The 25967-nt window shown below is 43.0% G+C and overlaps 1 protein-coding gene across 2 annotated transcripts in view; it reads left to right on the top strand.

The window, feature by feature from the left end:
• The first annotated feature begins 23854 nt into the window (after positions 1–23854).
• The window catches only part of Crebrf (CREB3 regulatory factor), a 51112-nt gene continuing 48999 nt past the window's right edge, over positions 23855–25967 (top strand). Inside the window, exon 1 of one of the 2 annotated variants that reach the window (XM_051167386.1) lies at positions 23855–24057. In XM_051167386.1, coding sequence (XP_051023343.1) covers positions 24049–24057 — 9 coding nt within the window. In that variant the 5' untranslated portion in view covers positions 23855–24048. The remainder of the gene's footprint in view (positions 24058–25967) is intronic. The other variant, XM_051167385.1, reaches the window with a different exon arrangement.

Genomic DNA, 25967 nt, shown 5'->3' with positions numbered 1-25967 from the left:
TACTGTTTTACTTTCTTACTGTGTATCTACAGTTACTTATTACTCTGGAGTCTTAGAAAAAATTGTTTTAGCCTAACATGGTGTTTAATTCTTGTAATACATGTACTCAGGAGGCAGAGGCAGGAGGATTGCCACAAGTTTGAGGTTAGCTTGGTCTAGTGGCTGTTATATCGCTGCGTTGTCTGGAGTTATCTTTACTTGCTATTTAGTCTAGAGCTGGTCTTCCAAATGACGCACTTGGAATAGTTTAATACTATGTTCATTATATGCTAAGTATATGCCAGGCACTCTGGGAAGTGCTTTATATGGCTTATTTTTTTAAACAATCTTTTTACTTTTATTTTATATTACATATGTATGTGTGTATATAGTGTATGTGTGTGTGCTCAGACTCATGTGTGTGAATGTAGGCATGCACATGTGTTCCAGTGTCCAGCCTTGGGTGTCCAACCTTGCTTTTCACCGTGTTCGAGATAGGATCTCATCATGACTGCGTGCCCGGCTGGCTGGCTTTTACATAGGTTCTGGGGATTCAAATTCATGTTTAGGTGACAAGTGCTTTACCCACTAAGCCAACTTACCAACCCTATGTGAATTATCTCACCCAGTTCTCACACCACTCCTGTTTTTGTTTTTGTAGACAGGGTTTCTCTGTGTAGCCCTGGCTGTCCTGGACTCTCTTTGTGGACCAGGCTGGCCTCGAACTCACAGCGATCCACCTGGCTCTGCCTCCTAAGTGCTGGAAATAAAAGCATGTGCCACCACGCCCAACCTCAATCCTTTTTTTTTTAAACAAAGGTAGACATTTAGCTTCATCGAGCTTAAATAACTTATACTGGTTCACATGTGTTACATGTGGAATAGCAAGGATACCAGTCCAGGTTATTGCTAAGCCAGTAACACAGTGACCTGCTGTATGTCTGTACAGAGGGTAGAGGATGAGTGGCACTGCTAGTCCCACCCAACCCTGTTCAGGATTATGATCTAGGCAAACTTTTTTATTCCCAAGTCCAAGGCTAGGAGCAAATCACAACATAGCTCGGGCTTGCCTTGAATAGAGACCTGCCTGCCTCAGGCTCCCCAGTGCTGGAGGCATAGATATGTGTCAAAACATCCCATCCAGTCCATGATTGTGATATTGATACTCTCTTACAGTGACCATCAGAAAGCATAGATATTTACATTACGATTGGTAACAGCAGCAAAACTACAGTTATGACGTGTCAATGAAAATGATCTTATGGTTGGAGGATCACCACAACCATGAGGAACATTAAAGGGCCGCAGCGTTAGGAAGTTTGAAGACTCTACCACTTGCCTGGATCTATGCACATGGGGGTAGCTTTCCTTATTTTGAGGTGGGAGGTTATGGGTAGTTTGAGACCTGGTCTTACGACCTGTCGTGCAAATTGGTGTAGGTAAGAATAAATTTCAAACCCTCCTCCACCTCTCAAGTGTTGAGATCACAGGAGTCAAACACTCTGCCCTCCCCGCCAACCCTCCCTTCGAAGCCACATTTTCAGTGTCAACGACTCCCAAGTTCTGATATTCGGAGGGAATCTGATGACGTTTCTCTGCCCTTTAATCCTATTTTCCTATGCCTTAACATGTTTTCTCTGTTCATCTGTGTGTTTGGGTACAGACCTGGAACCCCACACCCAGACGACTAAGACAGGAGGATCCTGAGTATAAAGAGAATTCTGGAAACACAGGCTGTGATAATTAGGTAGGCTATTATTCCCTTGAACAATAATTCCACTGAGAATTTATTTTTTTCTTTTTGAAAAAATGGTTCTCTTACTGCATGTGTCTGTTGGGGGAACTACTTGAGATAATGAACCTACCACATAGTACACATCCAATAAACTGTCAACAGGATTCAGAGGCATAAGCCAATCAACGGGATCACGGGCTAGAATGAGCATCGAGTAACAGTACAGGTGAATATAAGTCGTATCTCAAGGGTGCACGCAGCTGATCCAGGGTGCGGGGGTCCAGACTCAATCAATATTAGCCGATGAGGCCAATTCTATCGGAGAACAGTAATGTCATTAACCAGACATAATGTAGATGCAGCCCCTTACTTATTAATATTCCTCTAGTGCCCCGTGGTTCAGTTAAACTGTAAAGTGGGCATTCGGACTCCTTGGACCTCATCGTAGTTGTGAGCCTGCAGGCTGAATATGGAAGCCTTTGAAAAGAACGTCACGCACGAACACGAGCTCGCCGCTCTCCATCGCCGGCGGCCCACGCCCACGCTCAAGCAGCAGTCTCCGAGCCCCCGCTCCGCCCTCTCTTCCTGGTTTTCCCCGGCAACCCGCCCCTCTGGTGTCACGTGACAGGGCGCCGGCCGGGCCGAGCCCCTGATTGGCCGGACTTCAGGGCGTCTCGCGATTGGCCTGGAGCGGCGGGCCCCCGCCTCCCTCCTCCTCCTCGCCGCGGCCCACGTGAGGGGGGCGAGTCACGCGATTTCCGGGAACCCGTCAGGAAGGACATAAACAAAACAAACCCGAGGCAGCATGGAGAGGGGCCGCGGCCGCCGGAGCGCGGCCGGACCCAGAGCCTGAGCCACCCTCAGCCTCAGGTGAGCGCCGAGCGGCGGCACGGGGCGGGCGGGGTGCGGCGGGCGGAGGGCCGCGGGCGTGGGGGGCGCGGGTGCCTGGCTCCGGCCGAGCGGGGCGGGGGCCGCCGGGCCGAGGGCGCGCGGAGCGGGGCCGCCGGTGCGAGCCCGGCCGGGCTGCCCCCGCGGCCCCGCAACGGTTACATAAAAGCCGGCCGGGCTGGCGGCCCCGCTAGGGTCCGTCCCTTTGCGCTCCCGGGAGCGGGGGGCCGCGGCTGCCGGCAACCGGCCTGTCAAGAGCGGCGAGCGGGTGGGAGGGGCCGGGAGGGAGGGGAGGAGAGGGGCGTGTGAGGGAGACCGGCACGGCTGGCGCTCGGAGGGCCGGGGACGGAGGCGCGGGCCGGGGAAACAAGGGGCAAGGGGCGTTGTGGGACTGCTGCTCCCCCCCCCCGGCCCCTCCCCGGAGGCGGCGGGAGACAGGGGCCTCCCTCTCGGGATTTGTTTATATGTCTTCTCTAAGCAGCTTGAAAGGCCCGGGGGCGGAGCCCTCGTTGGCGAGTGGCGGCCGATGCTGTCCAATGAGGGAGGCGAGCGGGGGCCGCCGCGCCAATGGGCGCAGGGAGGCGGTGCCGCGGGCCCCCAGGAAGTTCGGCTGTGCTGGGGGTGGGGCGGGCGGGGCAGCCATATTAGATGGGAGGGGACGAGGGCTGGCGGGGGGGTTGTCACTGAGCGGGGCGGAGACGGGGCAAAGGGCGGGAGCCGGGCCGGGGGCGGGGGCGGGCGGGGTGTCGGCCGGAGTCTCAGCGGACCCGGAAGCCGTCCGGAGGATCCTGACCCGGCTCTGCGGGCTCCCGAGTGGAGACGGCGGGCCGGGAAGTACCGAGGGCTGTCTAGCCTCCCAGGGGGCGGTTCCTGGGACTGGATGGAGCTTACTTAGTCTCTGGCTTCTCCTTCTTGCTCGGCCCTCTGCTGCTTGACAGATCCTGCCGCCAAACCCTGTAATCGCCCTCCTTTAACCCAAGGGAGCAAACCGTTCTGCCGTTTCTGAGCAGGCTTTGAGTCTTAAGACTACCCTAAGGAGGTATTTCGGTAACTAGCGGTCTGTTTCGTACCAGGCCGCGGGTAGAGAGAGGTAGTCAGTCAGAGGAACTTCTGCTTTTCTGTTTTTTTGTTTTGTTTTGTTTTTCAAAGAGAAAACCAAGACTGGAAAAAGCAAAGTTGAGGGCTGGGCGTTATAAAAGCCTTTCCTACTCTCATAAATTGGAAGCTGGCACACACCAACTTCATGAGAAAACTGAGCTTTGAGAAAAGTATTTAGGTCTGAGAGAGTCTGTAGGACTTTTGTCTTTCCAGTTCCAGCAGGTGAGAAAGGATCAAGGCCTGACTTCTTTTTTAAATGCAGAAAATAGGACTTAAAAAAGAAATCTTGTGATTTATGGTAAAATGATTGTCACTTGACTATACTTTAAATTGTTATTTTCAGTGTTATCTAATCTAAAATAGCTGAGAGATACACCAAAGGGGGAAGTAATGTGGATATTTAATTAGAACACTTATTTGTGTTGGGATTGTTTTGGCACCATGTTAGCCTTGTTAAATGCTTATTTAGGCTTCTGTTAACATGAACTTATAACCTATGTAACTGACCCTCGGTTTTGTTAAAAACTGTAAAAGTATAACCCCAGGTTATTCGATGTATTTTTAAGTTTAACTTTTTATTTGTTTCTTTTTTTCTGAGATGGGGTTTATCTGTGTCCCTGGCTGTCCTGAAACTTACTCTGTACCTCAAGCTGACCTCGAATTTAGAGATCCGCTTGCCTCTGCCTCCCAAGTGGTGGGGTCAAAGGTGTGGGCCACCATGGCCCGGCTACATACACATTTTATAGTAAATAAAATATTAGCCCTATATTTTGTCACTTTGTATTGCATTGATAAGTCCCAGTCTGCCATAATGCCATAATCAGTTATAAAAGGATATAACTGAAGTTAAAACCAACCAAGAATTGCTTCACTGATACCTAGGATACTTATTCAAGGCAGTTTTCATTGTCGTTTTGTTTGAAAAGTCAGTTTTCATTGCTTATATAATAATTTCTTAAGAATCGCAAATATATACACAAGAGTTTATTTTTGGCCTAAATTCTTTGATATGCTTAGTATACTTTGGGATTTAAAAATTTTAAGTAAGTAAATTAGTAATCTTTGGGGTTTTAAAAGAATTATTATTACTGAGACTGAGTTTCACTTTGTAGCCCAGTTGGTTTTGAATTCCTGGGCCTCAAGCATTTCCTCCATGCTTGGACTACAGACAAGTACCACTGTGCCCAGCTCTGGAATTTTCAGTATAATAAGAATAGAAAAAGATAGTTCCAAGGCCAAGCGTGGTGGCGCACTCCTTTAGTTCCAGCACTCAGGAGGCAGAGGCAAATGGATCATCGAGTTCGAGGCCAGCCTGGTCTACAAAGTGAGTCCAGGACAGCTAAGACTACACAGAGAAACCCTGTCTCAAAAAAACAAAAACAAAACAAAAAGATATTTTCAGAAGCAATTTTGTGTTCTCTATTTACCTTGTCATTCTGAATGTTTCATAACAAACTAAAACTTAGATGAAGAAAATAACCTGTTTGGTTGGTGTGAGTTCTAGAGAAAAAAAAAAGATAACTGTTAAGGTCCTTGGTGGTGGTTGTGGTGACTAAATACAAGGGACAGTGGGAGTACAAACACTGTATCTCAGTTGTATTAGTGTGATATTTTTCGAAACATCATCTCTATTATGTAGCCCTGGCTGTCCTGGAACTTACTATGTAGACCAGGCTGGCCTTGAACTAACAGATCTGCCTGTCTCTTCTTTCTGAGCGCTGGGATTAAAGGTGTGCACCACCACACACTTAGCAGTGAAGTGGTTCTTAAAATAGTAAAACTGAATTAACCATTAGGTTTTTTGTTTGTTTTATTTTGGTTTTTGGTTTTTTGAGACAAGGTTTCTCTATATAGCTTTGGCTGTCCTGGACTCCCTTCATAGACCACACAGGCCTGGAACTCATAGTGATCTACCTGCCTCTGCCTCCTGAGTGCTGGGATTAAAGCCATGCACCACCACGCCCAGCTAACCATTAGGTTTTAAAGCTTAATTTTAGTCAAGGTTGGTGATAGGATTTTGAGGTCTCTTAGCATAGGCTTATTTCCAGTTAGGTTTGTACCTGGGTGTTTTGGAAAGGTCTCCCTGACTTTTACAACATTCAAGGTAAACAAATTGGCTGGTCATAAATCTGTCACACCTTTTTGTTTGGTTCTGTGAGGTGTGGTCTTGCTGTTGTCCAGACTGGCTTTGAACCCCATGATCTTCCTGCTTCAGTCTCCTGCATTCCTGGAGTCATATTGATACACCACAGTATTTAGTTGTTGGTTCTAACTATCCAAGGGTAAGAATTGTTGAACTTTTTAAAAATACTTATTTATTATTTATACAGTATTCAGCCTGCATGTGAGCTAGCAGTCCAGAACAGGGCACCAGATCTCATCATAGATGGTTTTGAGCCACCATGTAGCTGCTGAATATTGAACTCAAGACCTTTAGAAGAATAATCAGTGCTCTTAACCTCTGAGCCATCTCTCTAGCCCTCTGAACTTTTTATAGTATAGGATTAGATAGTAAATGTTTAATAATCTCTATAATGACTGTTCAGCTCTGCAGTTTGTATTGTGATGGCTAACATAAAGATAGCATATAGAATGTACTTGATCCATATTCCAATAAAACTTTATTTACAAGAGCAAGCTGTGCCTGTTGGTAGCACATAGCCATTGTTATGAAGCAGGTCTCTGTTTGAAGACATTGCCTGAATTTGAAGTGCTCAAGTGGCAGGGAATTGCACAGGAGTAAATACACATGTCAGATAGTATTGGATCAATAGCTTAACATATATTTCCTGCCTTGAAAAAGTTTCACTGTAGGAACATAGGGCACAGTCCTATTTTAGAATATTACATACCCATTTAGATGTTTTGAAACTAAAGAAACTATTGGTATAGTCCTGTTTGTTTGTTTTGTTTTTTAAGACAGGGTTTCTCTGTGTAGCCTTGACTGTCCTGGACTGGCTTTGTAGACCAGGCTGGCCGCACACACAGTGATCCACCTGTCTCTACCTTCCAAGTGCTGGGATTAAAGGCGTGCACTACCACTGCCCAGCTAGTCCTGTTTGTTTTAGAGGTGCTTCTGCCTCCCTTTTTTGAGACTTGCATCTTGGTATGTATTCCAGGCTGGCTTTGAACTGGGCTGCAACATGTTTTGTTGTCATTTTTGTGTGGTTTTTGAGATAGGATCTCCAGTTGGCCAGGCTGACCTCAAAGTCATTATATGGCCGGAAATATGACCTTGATTTCCTGATTCTCTTGCCTCTCTCTTTCTCCTGAGGGATTATATGTGTTTACTACCATGTTCACAAGAGCCTTGTGTCTTACTGGTTTGTGATTTTTTTTTTTTTTTTTTTTTTTTTTTTTTTTGCATGTGTGTGTGGGTCGGGAATGAAACAGGTCTCTAAATAGCCCTGGCTGTCCTGGGACACTCTGTGTAGACCAGGCTGCCTTGAAATCATAGAAATCTGCCTGCCTCTGCCTCCCAAGCACTGGGGCTAAAGGCGTGTGCCATCATGCTAGATCTGGTTTGTGGAAATTGTTTTTGCTTGTTTTTATTTATTTATTTATTTTTCGATATAGCAAGGTCATTCCTTGGGGGTGGAGAAATTCTTTTTTAAAAATGTTTATTGAAAATGTGTGTCCAGGCACACAGGTGCTATATCATGCACACGAAGACCAGGCACCACTTTGTAGGAGTTGATCCTCTCCTTTTGCTGTGTGGGTCCTACGGATTAAACTGAGGGCAGGTGCCTTTATTCACTGAGACGTCTTGCCAGGCCTGTAAGATCATTCTTGCTGGTTAGTCTTGAGTCACACCTGTGGGACTAAGTAGACTAGGAGATACGCAGAGGACTTCATTGTTACTTTATGTCTGTAGGACTGTTCTGTTCCATCACTGGCCACGTCTTCTCTGCTTTTCAGCAAGTTTATGACCTTTCCCCCAAAAATCTGTATCTGAAGTCACTGTAAGCAGTTCTCTAAGATGCTGTACATTAATTCTAGTTATCCAATTCTTCTCATCTGTTTTTTTGGAGGCCATCTCAGGCTAGGCTTGTACTCTGTATAGCTCAGACTGGCTTTAAACTCCCAATAGTCCTGCTTCCACTTCTCAGGTGCTGTGATTACAGCAGCAGGCACTATATTGTCCTTTCAACACCAACAATGCTTTGATATCTTTGGTAACAGAGTTATGTTTTCACTTAACTATCTTTTCTTTCTTAAGGTCTAACTATGTAATGGTGCCTGGGCTTGAACTGACAAAGGTCCACCTGCTTCTGCCTCCAGAGTGCTAGGGTTAAAGGCCAGTGTCACAGTGCTTGGCTAAGCTTGCTGATGTTTTAGTTTTTCCAGATAGTTTTTTGTAGTTTTTCCTCTACGTAGTCCTGGATGTCCTGAAGCTCACTCTGTAGACCAGGCTGGCCTTGGATTCAGAGATGTAAGTGCCTGAGTACTGGATGTGCACCACCACTCCAGACAAGCTGGCTTCTTGGGTATCTCCATATACCTTCTTGAGTACAATACTGTGTCTGAGGGTTTGAGGTGCTGCTCTAAATAAACTACTTTGTTGCTGCTTGCTCTTCCTGATAGACATGTCACCTTCTCTATTACAGACTTGATGTTCACTGAGGAATTTGAAACACTGCAAGAGTAGAAAAAGAAGTCCATATGGTTATGGGGAAGGGTTAGGGATGTCTGTTCATAAAATTCAGTGTAGAAGGGCTGGAGAGATGGTTCGGTGGCTCAGAGCACTGGCTGTGCTGCAGAGGACCCTCATGTAGTTTCTAGCACTCACATGGTGGCTCTGTAATTCCTGTTCCAGGAAATCCTACACTACTTCTGGCTGCTGCAGGCACTCCCCGCATTTGGAGCACAGATACACATCCAGGAAAAACACTTGTACACAGAAAAATAATAAATACATCTTTTGAACAAAGACTCAGAATACCTTAAAACAGCAAGGCGTCTAGCATTCTGTCCATGTTATACAAAGTCAGATGGAGGGAGCTGAGGAGACGATGGCTCAGTGAGTACAGGTGCTTATCACCAAGCCAGATACCCTGAGTTCAATCCACTGGTGGAAAAGAACTGACTCCTACAAGATTTCCTCTGACTTATTTGTACTATGTATATGTAGCCTTAGCTAGCCTGGAGCTCACTATGTAGACCAGGCTGGCTGAGAACTCACAGAGATCCACCTGTCCTCTTGAGTACTGGGATTAAAGGAGTATGCCACCACACCTACCTTACTTTGCTTTTTGAAACAGGGTCTCATAATGTAGGCCAGGTTGGTCTGAAACACTCTGTAGCCCAAACTGGCCTTGAACTTGTGGCAGCCCTTCTGCATAATCTCTTGAGTGCTGAAGTTTTGGCCATGTGCCTCCATGACCAGTTAGACACCTCTTTAAAGTTAGCATTATTAAATAATGCCACATCAATGAAACTTCATTCAGAGCCAGCACTGCCTATTCTGAGAAAAAGTGGAAGAAGGGAACAACATTCATAGAATTTTGAGTTTTAATAAATAGACTGCTAAGACTAAATCTGTAATATTCCTGTCACTGTACAGTACTTCATAGTCCCTCCTTTGTGGTTAGCCCTCCTCCCTCACCACTGGCCCCAGGCATGAAATTGCTTTGTCTTGTTATGGTCAGCAATGGAATTTCATATATATGAAGTCATACACTGCACTGTCTTTTGAGTCTGACCTCTAATGCTCTTGAGATCCCCTGTGTGTCAGTTTGGTTCTTGTCAGTGATCCTGTAGCTACCACAGTGATTTTTTGCTCACCAGTTGGTGGTAGTTGAGTCGATCCAGGTTTTAGGCTGTTAAGAATGGTGGCTAAAAAAATTTTTGTTCCACTCTTTTACAAAAACTTTTTCTCTCTTTTTTTTTATTAATTTATTCAGATTACATCTCAGTTGTTATCCCATCACTTGTATCCTCCTGTTCCTCCCTCCCTCACAAAAACTAATATTTTCTTTTACTTGTTATCCCTGCAGAACTATTGAGAGAAAATTCCTAGAGTTCACTGCCTTCATAAATCAGCTTTGTGCAAGAGCTATAGTCTGGAGCATCTTTCAGTTTAGATGCCTGTGTGTAAATGGTCTGGGTAGAGAGTAGAGAAGGCTAGGGAGCACAGTTAGGAGGAAGTAGTCAGACTGGGCTGCAGTGGTCATCTTCTTAGGAGTATGTGCCTGGTGTTGTTGGGTCTAACTTTTTACCAGAAAAAAAGTAATAGTAGAAATGAGAAACTTTGATTGAAATGTCCACATTAAGTGCTGGAGGTTAAATTTTAAAATGTTAAAAACACTATCCCCAACCAAACCAAGAAAACCTTGTATGGGAGCTAAACAGAAGCATTCTGTGGGTGTTGATTTCTGGCTGTAGTCCATTTTGAGACTTGTGCTTTAAAATGTTGACTTCTGCCTTTGGTTTTATTTACTCTCCAGACAAGTTACCAGGTATTTAGGTGATCTTTGAACTCACTATGTAGTTGAGGCTGATCTTGGAACTCCTCCTACCTGTGTCTCCTTAGTGCTGGAATTACAGGTGTGCACTGCCATGTCTGGTTTATTTGGTCCTGGGGATGGAACCCAGGCCTTTGTGTATGCTGTGCATGCACTCAGTCTGCCAGCAGAGCTATATGCCTCTGAGTTACATCCTCAGCCCAGTCTTCTGCTTTAATTGCACTTTCTTTTGGTAGAATGCGTGCGTTAGTGCACATCTTCCCCTTCTTTTTTTAAAAATACATTTTATTAATTTCTTCATATTACATCTCAATTGTTACCCCATCCCTTCTATCCTCCCATTCCTCTCTCCCTCCCATTTTCCCCTTACTCCCCTCCCCTATGACTGTGACTGAGGAGACCTCCTCCCCCTGTATATGCTCATAGGGTATCAAGTCTCTTCTTGGTAGCCTGCTATCCTTCCTCCGAGTGCCACCAGGACTCCCCATCCAGGGGACGTATGGGGCACCAGAGTTTGTGTGAAAGTCAGTCCCCACTCTCCACTCAACTGTGGAGAATGTCCTGTCCAATGGCTAGATCTGGGTAGGGGTTTGATGTTTACTGCATATGTTGTCCTTGGCTGGTGCCATAGTTTGAGCAGGACCCCTGGGCCCAGATCTGCCCATCATAATGTTCTACTTGTAGGTTTCTAGGACCCACTGGATCCTTCTATTTCCTCATTCTTCCTTGCTTCTCTCACCAAGAATCCCAATAGGAAGTCTTGCCCTCTATCCCACTTTCCTGGTAAGTGAAGACTTTCATGGGACATGCCCGTTGGGCTAGTGTCCAGATATAAGTGAGTATATACCATTTGACTCTTTCTGTTTCTGGGTTAACTCATTATGATCATTTCTAGTTCAATCCATTTGTCCACAAATTTTAGAAATTGCTTGGGTTTTTGTTTGTTTGTTTGTTTGTTTTGGTTTTTCGAGACAGGGTCTCTCTGTGTTGCCTTGGCTGTCCTGGACTCCTTTTGTAGACCAGGCTGGCCTTGAACTCACATCGATCCACCTGCCTCTGCCTCCCAAGTGCTGGGATTAAAGGTGTGTGCCACCACGCCTGCCTGAATTTCTTGTTTTTAATAGCTGAGTAGTATTCCATAGTGTAAATATACCACAGTTTCTTTATCCATTCTTCTACTGAGGAACACTTTGGCTGTTTCCAGGTTCTGGCTCACCTTGCCCTTCTTAAGTAGCTGAGTATAATAAATTGTTTACTATTCAAACCCCCAAATCTACATTTTATTTATTTATTTTTTGTTTTTTGTTTTTTGTTTTTTGTTTTTTTTTGACACAGGATTTCTCTGTGTAGCCTTGGCTGTCGTGGCCTCACTTTGTAGACCAGGCTGGCTTTGAACTCACAGAAATCCCCCTTCCTATACCTCCGAGCTAGGATTAAAGGCTTGCGTCACCATGCCTTGATTTTATGTGTATGAGCTCATAACTGGCACATATCTGGAGGTAAGAGGACAACATGTGAGTTCTAGGGATTGAGCTCAAGTGCTCAGGTTTGGTGGTAGGTGTCTTTTACCTGCTGAGCTATCCTGCTGATCCAGATCTCCAAGTTGAGAATTAACAAATTACTAAAAAGGCATTTTGCCAGTCATGGTGGCGCACGCCTTTACTCCCAGTTCTCAGGAGGCAGAAGCAGGCAGATCACTGTGAGTTCCAGGACAGCCTGGTCTACAAAGTGAGTCCAGGACAGCCAAGGCTAACACAGAGAAACCCTGTCTTGAAAAAACAACAACAACAAGAAACTGAGTGCCTGCCTGAAGGCTGGTTCTGGTTATTCTATGCTTTTTCTCCTTGGATAATTGCTGATTCTTTTCAATACTATGTTTTTATGACAGTTGGAACAGTCTGTTTCACTTGTTTTATTTGGATCCTTTTTGAGATAAGCATGGCATAGATCAAACTTTCCATTTATTAGAAACGATATACGATATTAAGAATTATAGATGTGAGTTGCCCAGAATCTGTGGTGAAGGCTGTATAACTATAAGAATAAGAGCGGTGATCTCTGAAGACCCTCTTTCCCCTTGTAATCTTATCTGCTAGGTTTTTTTTTTTTTTTTTGTGGTACAGAGATGACTAGCTGGCAGGTTTTGAACTGTTTTGTGAATTCCAAGATCTTTATGCTGATTAAACCAGCATGATTCACAGTCACCCTCAGATAATTGAGACAAGAGTGTTAAATCACCTTGAATGGCCTGAGTAAATGTATGTATTATATTTTTTTTAAGGTAATAGGGATTGCTCCTACATTCTAGCAAGTGATCTACCATTGAGATATTCCCCAAGGCCCCCTTTAAGTGCCTGAGCTCTATCTTGAAACTGTACCCTGTACCCTGTATCCATCCCCTAGAGTATGCATATTTGATATTTAGGATATTTGATATGTGACCCCTGTGAAAGGGTTGGTCAACCTCCAAAAGGTAGTGACACACAAGTTGAGAACCACCGCCCTAGAAGGTGGAATTATAGGCTATGTCACCAGTCTCAGCTTGAGTAACGCTCAGACAGCTGAGTTTTTGTAGGAAGTTTGGAATTTGATTCTGAACTCAATTTGAGTTTATGCCTTTGTAACAGCAGGATCCCAGGAACTTGATGAAATACCAAAGAAGGAATCTGAGAAAATGGCCTTCATTTATTGATTGTCTATTTTGTGTTCTGGCTATACAATTTAATCTCAGAATTACAGTATCCCTGCAAAGTAGGAAGGCAATTAAATGTTTGGAATGATGATGTCAATATTTACTTAAGAAATTGAACTCTTTCCTAGCATGGTGGTACTTGCATGTAATCACAGCATTTTGGAGACTGAACCAGAAAGGTCATTAGTTTGTGACCAGACTCAGCTGTGTAATAGTGAGGCTATGTCTCAAAACAAACAAACAAACAAACAAACAAAAACCAGAAACAACAACAACAAACAAAAAACCTGTAATCCCAGCACAGGAGGCAGAGGCATGTAGACCTCTGTGAGTTTGAGGCCAGCCTAGTCTAGGACAGCCAAGGCTACACAAAGAAACCCTGTCTCAAAAAACAAAAAGACCCACATACATGTGGCATATACATACGCACACACATAAAAATAAATCTTCAGGGGGGAAAACTGGAACTGGTGAGATGGTTCAGTGGTCAAGAGTGCTTGCAGCTCCTTTTTGTTTGTTTGTTTGTTTTTTGAGACAGGGTTTCCTCTGTGTAACAGCCCTAGCTGTCTGAACTCGCTTTGTAGACCAGGCTGGTCTCGAACTCAGAGATCCACGTCCGGCTCGTGCTTGCAGCTGTTACAGAGGACTAGAGTTTGGTTCCCAGAACCCATATCAGAAACCTTACAACCACTTCTAATTCCATCTCCAGAGGATCCCATGCCCTTTTCTAGACTCAGTAGGCACATAGCACACACACAATTAACAGGCATGTACACACGCATGTATATGCACGAACACACACAATTTTTTAAAAAATCCTAAAACAACAAAATCTAGGCAGAGTGGCTCAAGCCTATGTCCCCAAAGCGCAGGAGGCTGAGGCAGAGATCTGCCTGCCTCTGCCATCTTAAGTGCTGAGATTATAGGTGGTCTCTGTGGCACCCAGCTGCATATGGTTTTTAAAAATTATTTTTTTTACTTTATGTTCATTGGTGTTTTGCCTGCATGCATGCCTGTGGGATCTTAGAGTTACAGACAGTTGTGAGCTGCCATGTGGATGCTGGGAATTGAACCCGGATCCTTTGGAGAAGCAGTCAGTGCTCTCAACTGCTGAGCCATCTCTCCAGCCTCGCATATGGGTTTTGATGGAGGCCAAAAGAGGTTTTTGGATTCCCTGGAGCTGAAGTAATAGGCAGGTGTGAGCTACTCAAAGTAGGTGCTGGGATCCAAACCCCAGTCCTCTGAAAGAGCCCCAAACATGTAGAGCCATTTGAAATAGAATCTTTTTTTTTTTTTTTAAGATTTATTTAGTATGTATACATTGTTTTGTCTGTATCTACAACTGCATGCCAGAAGAGGGCACCAGCTCTCATTATAGATGGTTGTGAGCCACCATGTGGTTGCTGGGAATTGAACTCAGGACCTTTGAAAGAGTAGCCAGTGCTCTTAACCTCTGAGCTATCTCTTCAGCCCTCTTGGGATAGGATCTTAATGTAGCCCAGACTGAAACTCAGTGGTTTCCTAAGATGGCTTCAAATCATCATGCTGCTGCCGCCTCTGTCTGTGTCTCTCCTTAGTGCTGGAATTTCAAGTCTAGGCCTCTGTGTCCATCTTAAGCGGAATATTTAATCTAGACTCCTTCTCATAGAAGTCTTTCTGGACATGAAATTAAAACAACACTCAGTTTTTGTCTTTGGGTTGAAAAAAGATGACTGCAAACTTCACTCTGTAGTTCTTTAGCCCCGTGTCTGTAACTTGTTACAAAACCCTGTTGCCTTAGTGTCATGCTTCTGGTACAGCTTGTTGTATCATTGAAAGGTGTGAAATCTGAAAAAGAAGGGAACGGTAAGTTTTGAAGAGCAGCTCAAGTCCCTGAGAACCAGGAGTACTAGAGTTGTGAGGGTACCGCCAGAGGTTTCCTTGTCTTGGTGTGTACTCCTCTTCATTGCTCCTTGCACCAGGGCTGGTTTTCAAGCTGCCACTCTTTTTTTTTTTTTTTTTTAACATTTATTTATTATTTATACAGTATTCTGCCCACATGTGTGCCTGTCCACCACAGGAAGGCACTGGATTTCATTATAAATGGTCATGAGCCACCATGTGGTTGCTGAGACTAGAACTCGGGACCTTTGGAAGAGCTGATGGAGGAGCTCTTATCCTCTGAGCCATCATGTCTCCAGCCCCAATCTGCCACTCTTAATCATGCTGTTTCTCTTCCTGTGTTTTGTAGATTCTGTAGAACAATTGATAAAACCATCTGTTAAAGGAGATGGATTATTTTAAACAGTTTGAATAAATGACATCTATGTCCGTTGAAAGCCCAGGCTGTTGGATTTTACTTTTAAAGTCCTATTCCTTTACCCTCTTCTCCCTAGACAAGAATTACTGCAGGTCTAAAATCAACTTAAGTTCATACAGAGTTTCTGGGAATTAAAAAAAAAATAAAGAGTTCAACTTTTAGTATTTTTACTATCTGATATTAGTGTTTAAAGACAAATTAGGAAGCTGTTGTGAGGTACTTTGGCATACAGAGTGTTCAGTAAGTAAGGATTGAATGTCAGACTTCTCTCTAATGACATCATTGAGTATGAAAGTCGGAGTGCTTTACCTCTGACTCATTGTCCCCAAGGATCTGTGGTCTTCGGAGATTTTTCATTCATTGTCAGCCAAGCTGCCCCAAAAAGGCATTGCTTTTGGCACTGTAGTGAAATAGACAAAGGAATATCATGGCTAGTTTCAGAGATGCCACTGTCAGTGAAATCAAGAAAGAAGGAAAACGTGAGCAAAAGTACACAAGCCAAAGTCTCACTGTTAGAGAGCCTTAGGGGAAGTGAAGTTGAATTGTAAGCACCTCAAGAATGCCAGAGAAACTGGTGAGATATGTCTAATACTCATGTTTATTTCAAATGGGTAGCAGGGTTGGGAAGATTGTTTCACTTGTTACCGTGAATATTTTAGATACTACAGAAGACTTAGAAGTACTAAGTAAGGGCTGGAGAGATGGCTCAGAGGTTAAGAGCACTGTCTGTTCTTCCAAAGGTCCCGAGTTCAATTCCCAGCAACCACATGGTGGCTCACAACCATCTATAATATGATCTAATACCCTCTTCTAGTCTGCAGGCATTAATACAGCAGAGCACCATACACATAATAAATAAATAAAAGAAATGTTTAAAAAGCCGCACGTGGTGGCGCACACCTTTAATTCCAGCACTTAGGAGGTAGAGGCAGGTAGATCAATGTGAGTTCAGGCCAGCCTGGTCTACAAAGTGAGTCCAGGACAGCCAAGGCGACACAGAGAAACCCTGTCTCGAAACAAACAAACAAACAAACAAACAAAAAAGTACTAAGTAAGATGTGGCAGATCAACTTCAAAATGGAGCCTCATGCCAGGTGTGGTAGCACAGACCTGTAATCTAGAATTCAGCTGGCACAGGCAGAATGATTGAGTTCAAGGCCAGGCTGAGTTTAGGGAAATGAGCTGGGTGTGGTGGCATACACCTTAAATCCCAGAGAGGCAGAGGCAGGAGAGGATATTTGGGAGTTGGCCAGACTGATCTACATAGTGAGTTCTAGTTCTAGGCTAGCGAGGGTTACACAATGAAACCTTGTCTCAAAATTAATCAAAAAGAAAAGTAAAAAAAGGAAGTGAAACCTAAGCACTAAAGAGAGGAAAAATCTATAGGCAAATATTGGAATGATGGAGGGTGATGAGAGCCAAGTAAAGCTTAAAGGTAGATGGATGTATTTGTGTGGTTAGTAGATCTTTATTAACAACAACAAAAGTAGCAGCTTAATTTAGTAAAGTGGTTAGGGAAGAGTTGAAACTGAGCTCAGTTCTCCACACCTGACTATCAGAGACAGATGGCTCTGTTTTATAATAGGAGTGCTTTGCTGGAGTTGCTGGCATCGTGTCTATGAGGTGGTGGGAGATACCCTAGCTGGAGATGATGGGCACATGTATGCATATGTGGAAGCTGAAGGGAATTTGGGAATCTTTGGGATATTGGGAGATTGAGAGTAGAGTGTGGTGGTAGCTTTGTTCAGAGGCATCATTTAGTTAGTGACCGTAGGCAGATCTCTTACACTTGCTGAAGTGTAACATAGAGAGCATGGGACAGTGGTGAACGTCCACCAGTACACTTTCACCAAAACAGTGACTTCTGTTACTTCACCAGATTCTTATCATGCTTTGAATCTGTAAACAGCATTACAAATATAAGCTGAATATTTTGTCTATAGCAATCACTAAGGGTGGCTGGGTTGGAAATGCTTTCTCTGCTTCTATGAAGAATTTTTCTCTGCCCTTGTGCTCTGGAACAATTTACATGCAAAAACTCAGGCTACAGAATGCCCCTAATGTCTTCTAGTCATTAGTTTTCAGGAATAAGATGGAAGAAACCCTTCCATCTAACTTAGATTGATCCAGAGAAGTACTTCAGTGTATTTATTCCCCATTGGTTAAAGATTAAAAGGGCTTTTTTGCCTAGCCTTCCAAAAGAATTGAACAAAAGTATGAGAAGTTTTGTGTCTTCAAGACCTTAATTTAAGGAGCAAGATCACTTTTTAAAAAAAAGATTATTTTATTATGTGTATGAGTGGTTTGCCTACACATATGTGTACTGTATGTGCCTGGTGCCCACAGATATCAGAGGAGAGCTTTGGATCCTCTGGAACTACTGGGGTTACAGATGGTTATGTGCCACCATGACGGAGCTGAGAACTGAACCTCTGCAATAACAAGTAACTTTTTTTTTTTTTGAGACAGGGTTTCTCTGTGTAGTCCTGGCTGTCCTAGAACTCACTATGTAGACAGGCTGGCCTTGAACTCCTGTAGTGAAGTCCTTACACAGGCCAGGAGGACTGTGCTGCACGGGGCTCTTGGCCCTGATCTTCCTCCAGTGCATCCTTGCAGAAGCCTTTTTTTTCCTCAATGGTGTGATGGTCTTGTGACTTCTTAGCTCTGCTGTACTAGCAAACATTGGCTTAATTAATGTCTGAATGATTATTTTGACCAGAGTAGAGTAGCTTTCAAAAGGGAAAAGGTGTTTAAGTGTAGCAGAGTAGCCCATGTGTGACAGATGGGCTCTGATTTGCTAAGGTACTTAGATGGCTGGTATGCTGCCATTCTTCCCAAACAAGGGAAGTCCTCTGGGGCTCACCCATTGTGTAACCTTTGTATGTGACCAAACCAGTAGTTTAGTCTTCTGCCTTACTGTCTCCTCTTCTCTTCCTCCCTTCCTCTTCTCTTCCTTTTTTTCACATTTCCTATCCTACATTCTTTTGTTCACTTCCTTTAAGCTTCTGGAGAAACCCATTGTTTAAATTAGTTACTGGGACAATTCCACCTGTTTTTTGTTTGTTTTTATGAACTGGGGTCTTTCTATACATACTCCTGGCTGTTCTGAAACCTGTTGTGTAGACCAAACTGGCCTCATAACTCTCAAAATCATCCTGCCTCTATCTACTGAATGCTGGTATAGCAGATGTGAGCAAGGTGCCCAATGGACAGTCTGTATAAAGATAGTAGCTAACAAGACCTCTAATCATGTGAAAAAAATCTTGAGTACAGACTAATAAAGACTATGACAGACCAAAATAAACAATGGTCTATGAATTACACAATAGTAAGACATTTTCACAGCCTCCTACTCCCCAGTATTTATTGCTTTATTTACTATAGCAAGGAATTGTAATCAGCCTAGTTGCCTGTCAACAGGTAAATGGATAATGAAAATCTGGTACATGTATAAAGTAGATTAGGCCACACAATCTCAAAGAAGGAGTCCACGTGTCCCCGCATGCAGTTCCTAGCCTATAATGTGTGTGTGTGTACATATACACATAATGTGCATACAGGTATAGTAAAACACATAGGAGATCAAGAAAGGGCAAATATGTGATGAGATTATGAGAAAGGATGGAACTCAAGTATGGACACATGAGTTATGAAAAAAATAAAATGCTAATTGTTTTTCTGGTTTTTGTTGTTGTTTTTTTCTTTTTCAGTTTTTTGGAGACAGGGTTTCTTTGTGTTATCTTGGCTGTCCCAGACTTGCGCTGTTACCAGGCTAACCTTGAACTCACAGCAATCTTCCTGCCTCTGCCTCCTGCGTTCTGGTATTAGAGGCGCTACCACCCCTAGCTTGTTTCTCTGATTTTAACTCACGATTCTTTTGGGTTTTTGTGGACTATGCACGTAAAGATATGATGAATTTTGAAAGTGTAAATCGAAAGTGAGCCTCAGAGCGTCAGCTTAGAAGTTCAGTTTGGAAGTTCATTGAGACCGATAGACTTCAAGTCTGTCTAATCTTGCGTTGTGCTAGCTTCTATTTGCAAGCTTTTAAAAAAAGATTTATTTATTATGTACACAGTGCACATTAATTAGATCACATTATAGATGGTTGTGAGCCTCCATGTGGTTGCTGGGAATTGAACTCAGGGTCTCTGGAAAAGCACTCAGTGCTCTTAACCTCTGAGCCATCTCTCCAGCCCTATTTGCAAGTTTTTTTTACAATAAAAATTTAATTAAAAACAGTGGTTTAAAAATGTAAAATATACCTAAAAGTATTTCGCATTTGTTTGTTATGGGTTCTCACTGTGTGATCATGGCTGGTCTTTTATTTGCTGTGTAGTCAAGACTCACATCAAATTTGTGGCAACTCTACTGCCTCAGCCTTATGAGTGCTGGGATTACAGGCATAAGCCAGCATTCCTGGTATCACTTTACCATTTTTAAGTGTGTATATTGCTAGTATTGTGTGGCCATCACTACTGTTTACAGAACATTTTACCATGTTTTTTTTTTTTTTTCCGAGACAGAGTTTCTCTGTGTAGCCTTGACTGTCCTGGACTGTCCTGAGTTTAGCCTCAAACTCACAAAGATCCACCTGCCTCTGCCTCCCGACTGCTGGAATTAAAGGCATGCACCACCACTGCCAGGCACATTTTACCATCTTAATGAGAAACTTTGTCCATTAAATCACAACTCCTAGCCCCTTGTATCCCCTGTTCTACTTCCTGTCTTTATGAATTTTCTCTCTTCTAAACACTTTATGTAAAGTAGGGTCACACAGTTGTCCTTTTATATCAGACTTACTTAATGTTTTCATGGTTTATTGTAATATCTGTTAGAATTTCATTCATCCTTATGGGCAAACAATATTCTGTTGTGTGTACATGGATGGCTATTTGAGTTGTTTCACCTGTTGGCTATTGCATTTAATGCTGCTATGAATGTGGGAGTACACGTCTGTTTGGATGTTTGATGTTTAAGTCTAGAATAGAGTTGCTGAATCATGTGATCATTTTTAACTTTTTGAGGAACTACTAGAATCTCCCTTACCATCTGTACCATTCTACACCTCTATCAGCAAGGAGCTCATGAGGGCTCTGACTATTCCTGTCCTTTTCAACACTTGTTATTTTCCATTTTTCAGATTGTAGCTATCCTATTGGGTGTGTCAAAAATGTTAAACATTGCACTGGTGATGTTGGATGACTCAGGAAGTATTTTGCTTCTTAGTGTGAGGAGCTATTTTCAAGTAACTAAAACGAGTCAGTGGCCTAAACTACTGCAATAAAAAGAAATTCTGTCAATGTATGGTATCTGCTTACTCACTCATAAGATATTTTATTTATAAAGAGGGTTGTGTGTGTGTGTGTGTGTGTGTGTGGGTTCTTTTGAGAAAGGGTTTCTTTGTGTCACCTTGGCTCTCCTGGACTCTTTGTAGACCAGGCTGACCATGAACTCACAAAGATCCACTTGCCTCTGCCTCCTGAGTGCTCTGATTAAAGGCTCCATTACCATGCCTGGCCTTCTCTCCTTTTTTATGAAGATGGAGGGAGAGAGGGAGGGGGGAGGAGGGACAGAGACACGGAGACAGACAGACACACTCTGACTTACTATGTAGCTCAGATTAGCCTGGAATTTGAGGAGTGATCCCTCTGCCTCAATTCCCAAATGGTGAGGATTATTGGTATGAGCCACCCTGGTTCAATTAGTCTCTAAAGAGGCTTCTGTTTCTTGATGTGACTAGCTGACTAGGGAGTAAGCCAAACTCTCTTGAGGCAGAGAAGCTTGGAACTCACCAGTGAACTCTTGGAATTTGCGTTTGAAGTAATTTATGACAAATGGTTTGCACAGCGCTAGGGTTAAGCGTTTGTAAGCTGTCCTCTGACTGTGTGTACTCTCTTGCTTTAGCTGTTGCCTCCTATGACATATACAGCAAGGTTGAGCATATGTTTTGAGAACCAAACACCTGAATGCAGGACCTGACAGGGCTGGAAAGAGATTGGAACTATCTTTTTTCTTTCTGTACTGTTTGCTGCTCAACATTTACTGACTTCACTTGCCTGCCTCAGAGAGCTGGCTCTCTAGTGCAGGGTTATGATACCTAGGAAATGATGCTGGATATTTTTTAAAAGTCCAGGTACAGAAACTTTTGGGAGATACTTTGATGGTCCAGTTTTGTCTCCCCTGATAAATACACACAACTGTCCTGAGGACTGGTGAACCAGTGCTGTGAGCAAAAGGAAGAGTAACTGGGAAATTTTAACCTCTTCCTTATTTGTCTTTTATCTGTCAGTCTTTGGGGCTGGGAGGAAGATTTCATGAACAGCTTTAGGAAATCGCATATGCGGTGCTCAGCTCTTGAGATTCACAGTGCACAACAGTTGCTTAAAGGTCTGCAGAGTTCAGCAGTAATGGCAGTAGGTGTATTTGTTCATTGTTTTCCAAACCACAGCAGTCCTTTGATTAACTATACTTGTAACAAGTATTTTTAGTCACACTTTGGGAAATTACAACCATTGCTTTTGATGTTTTGGTTTTGTTTTGTTGGTGGGGGCGGTTGAGACAGGGTTTCTCTGTGTAGCCTTGGCTGTCCTAGAGTCACTTTGTAGACCAGGCTGGCCTCGAACTCACAGTGATCCGCCTGCTTTGGTCCTGAAAATTCTGGAATCAGACATACAGTACCATTTTTCAGGTTATATGGACTACCAGGATTTTACTAGTCCATTTAATTGAGTGAAGAAGTTGCCTTCTTGAAGCTAAATAATAAGTCTAGAAAAGATGACATGAATTACCTCCCACAGGAATCAGGGGGAGAGTAGGAGTAGGCTGCATACCTGTAGGACCTCATCAGGAAATAATACAAGCAAAAATTTGTCTGCCAGGTGTGTGCATAATCTTTAACTCCTTAGATCCGTGGTGCTCAACCTTCCTAATGCTGTGACCTTTTAATACAGTTGCTCATGTTGTGTTGATATCCCCCACCGTAAATTATTTTTGTTGCTGCTTTATAACTGTAATTTTGCTACTGTTGTGAATTGTTTCTTTGGGTTTTGGTTTTGGTTTTTTGAGGCAGAGTTTCTCTGTGTAAAAGCTCTGGCTATCCTGGAACTTGCTCTGTAACCCAGGCTGGCCTGGAACTCACAAAGATCCACCTGCCTCCAGAGTGCTAGGACTAAAGGTGTTCACCACAACTGCACATCTCCATTATGTATTGTAATATAAATATTTTTGGAGATAGGTCAAAGGAGGCGAGGTTTCAGAACCTCTGCTTTAGACTGTTGCTTGGGACTGAAAGGCATTGTTGACTGTTTCTGGGCCTTAGTGGCCAGTGTCTTCTCAGCTGGACCAGTATAAGTAGGAGTGAGAGCCAGCTGTGGAAGGGCCAGCAGACATCCAGGAAATACAAATGGCTGCCACATCATTAGACTAATTAAGTAGAACAATTAGAATTCCTTCTCCACTTTCATTTGTTCAAACAGTCCATCTTTGGAACTGGAACAGTGTGCTACTCTTATCCTCTAATCTGCTGAATATGAGAATTGCAGAAGGCAGTTCAGTTTAAGGAGTGGTGCCTTGTTTCTTTTTTAAGAAGTGACATTGTGACTGAACTGAATGAGGGTAAGACCAGGCCTCTGGTTGTTAGCTCTAGGGAGATCAGGAGTACACTGCTGAGCGCCACTCCTTCAGTGTATGTACTAGGCCTGTGAATCTGCATTTCTAATGCACCCAGGTTGATGTTGATGGGTCTAGGATTATACTCTAAGAATCACTTTTTAGAGAGGAGGAAGGTGAAGGTAGCATTTCAGTTCCTCTCCGTTTACGGTCTTCATAAGCAAGGAAAGAGAGCCTCGGCCTCTTCAAGACCCCGTACTAGGGGATTGCACTCAGCTTAACCCCAACCCTTGCAAAATACTGTGCGGGGTAGTTCTTGTCCCATTTACCATATTCATGCCATTTAAAATGGAGTGACTTTTTCTTTGGGAGCAATAGTTTATTTCTGCTTGCGGGACCTGGGCTGGGCAGAACCAGAAAGCTCCTTAACAGCCTAAAACAGTAATTTTTAAAGGACAGCTTTTATGTGTATATATAAGTCAAAGGATAATATTGATGAACTTACAGATGTGATATTTAATGTAGAGGATATGTTAAAATTCTCTTGCTGTTTATTCATGACAATTGTAGCTTACAAGAGATGTAAACTGAAGATTACTTTTGCAGCCATGCTTATACAGTAAAAGGTTAAGATTTGTTTCTTCCCAAAAATGATAAAAAAAAATGACAGTTTGACTTTGAGATTAATATATCGTTCAAATCGCAGAAAAAGATGAAGATATATTAAGGTGTTTTTAAAAGACTGTTGCCGACTTACTTGTTTACTTGCTTATTTATTTGATAGAGAATCTTTCTGAGTATCCTGGGCTGACTTAAAACTTGCTTTGTAGTTCAGGGTAGCCCAACCTTGTGATGTTCCTGTCTCATCTCCAGAGTGCTCGATTATAGGTGTATGCCATTGTTTTCAACTGCTAGTAGATTATCTCAAATAAACAATATTAAAGGGTATGTTTCAGAACAGTGGTTATTGCAGCATGACTAAATTCTTGAAAATTCAACTATATGACTTACTTAAAGCACAGTGTTCTTTATTAATGTTCTTTTGAAAGGTCAACTTGTTTTCAATGGAGCTAAGTGAAGTTACTTTCTGTTATTTGACAGAACCGCAATTTTTTTTTTTTTTAAGTGGTGACTCAAGGAATTGAACTGAAGGTATTCTGGGAAAACCTGGTATTTATTGTGAAAGTCATCTTTGATCTTGGAATTAAAAGTAAAGCTGGAAAGGAATTTACAAACAAGAAAAAGAAGAAGTTTGGAATTGGACTCACAGGATCTGGGCTTGGCAATGCCTCAGGTAAACCACATGTGGAATAGTGTACAGTGTGGCTCTGTGATGGTAGAAGGGACATGGTGTTGCTGCTGGAAGCCTTCTGCATCTCAGCACAGCTTGGCATACCAGCTTCAAAGACATCTTATTCCTGCCCTCCCCTAGATGTGAGCACGTGCTGTTTGGTTTCCTCATTTCCTGTAGCTTTAAAGATTTCAGTGAGCTTGACACAGGAACATGGTGAGTAAGTAGGCTAGTCACGAAATCTGCTGGCTTTATGAGGACAATGAATTACCCAGAAATTTAATCTGCCACCCAAATCTCATTTTTTTTTTTTTTGGTATTCTAAATTTTTTGCATCCCAACTCTTCCTTTTCATTTATTTACAACAGTTCTAAAGTGGTGATTCTGTCTTCACACATGGAAACACATACATCTCTGTTTTGTAAACATATCCAAGAATGATACAGTCTCATTCATTCATTCATTTCTCCCTCCCCCTCTCTTCTTCCCTCCCTCTCCCTCTTTCCTTCCCTTTCTCCCTTTCCCTCCCTCCCTCTTTCCTCCCTTCCCTCCCTCCCTCCCTCCCTCCCTCTCTACCTTCCTTCCTCCTCTCCCTGTCCCCCTCCTCCTCCCTGCATGTGTGTCTCTTTCTTTCTCTTGACCTGGTCTTGCTGTGTAGCTGAAACTAGCTTCAATTTTACAATCTTCCTGCTTTGGTCCTGAAAATTCTGGAATCAGACATACAGTACCATACCAGGCTGAGACAACTCCTTTTAATTGTTCTCTTTGGGTTTGAGTCAATCATTGAAATAAAAACCAGAAGCTTATTTGTCCCCATTCTTCATATTCAAACTTTCTTCTTTCTCTTTTCATGGTTAATTTTCACTCCCATCCCCAGTTTGAGTGCTGTAAAGAAATCTAGAAATAATGAGCAGTTAGAGACTCCTAGGTGGGACTATACAAGGTTGATCCCTTGGGCACAGAGATCAAACAGTGGTCAGGATTGTTTGATGACTTAGCAGCAGAGACTAAAGAAGAGGACTTGGTAACTGACACTTAAAGGACCAGAGGCCACTTCTACCCCAAGCTCTGTGCCCAGAGAACCACAGATCTTTTTTTAGAGTTTGTGTCCAAACAGTACGGTTTGCTGTCTATTGACTGCTTGAATTAGGGCTCTAAAACTTGTTTTCTTAGGTTAAACATTTCTAGGAAGAAAGACCCCAAAGTTTTGGAAGGTCTGGGGAAAATAAAGCAAAACACCTGATATGGGAGTACCATAAGAGCACTGAGAAGGCAGGTCAGGGTATGTAGGATGTTTATAAGTAGTAATTAAGAGGATAGATGACTAATACCTTATAAAACTCTTCTCTGCAGCAACTGTGGTAGAGTAAGAAATGTTTGTAGTATTTGCAGTTAGATTTCAGAGTGTGACTTTTCTTTTATTTGAGCCAGGCTGTATGACTGAAGTGATTTGGATAGGTGATGAAATGTAAAAGGCAGAGGGGAAAACAGAAGAGCAAGTCCCCTTTTCTAGCCATGTCTGAGGCGGCTATTGTGTTGTTCCTGTTGGTTGGACTGAAAATACCTAAATTGGGCTGCCAAGATAGCTCAGTGGATAAAGGCTTTGACCATGGAGTACAGTTGGCCTGAGTTCAGTCTCCCATACCTACCTGATGGAAAGAGAGAACTGACTTCAGCAAGTTGTCCTCTGACCTCCACATGACCTCCCCACACAATTATTAAAAGATACCTAGATGATCTTTGTTTAGGGAAGTAAGACATTGGACTCAGGAATATAGTTTAGGTCTAACTTACTACTGCTGCAGCCCTCAGAAAACAGGAGGGCATTCCCTACTTTAGGAGAATTAGAACAGAGTCTTGTTAGAGAAGGAGTTTAAGAAATGTTTATATAGCTTAAAAAATAAAGAGCCCAA

Source organism: Acomys russatus, chromosome 25 (assembly GCF_903995435.1).
Source record: "Acomys russatus chromosome 25, mAcoRus1.1, whole genome shotgun sequence".
Taxonomy (NCBI): domain Eukaryota; kingdom Metazoa; phylum Chordata; class Mammalia; order Rodentia; family Muridae; genus Acomys; species Acomys russatus.
The sequence above is the reverse complement of the archived record's forward strand: the minus strand, read 5'-3'. Positions and strand labels throughout refer to the sequence as shown.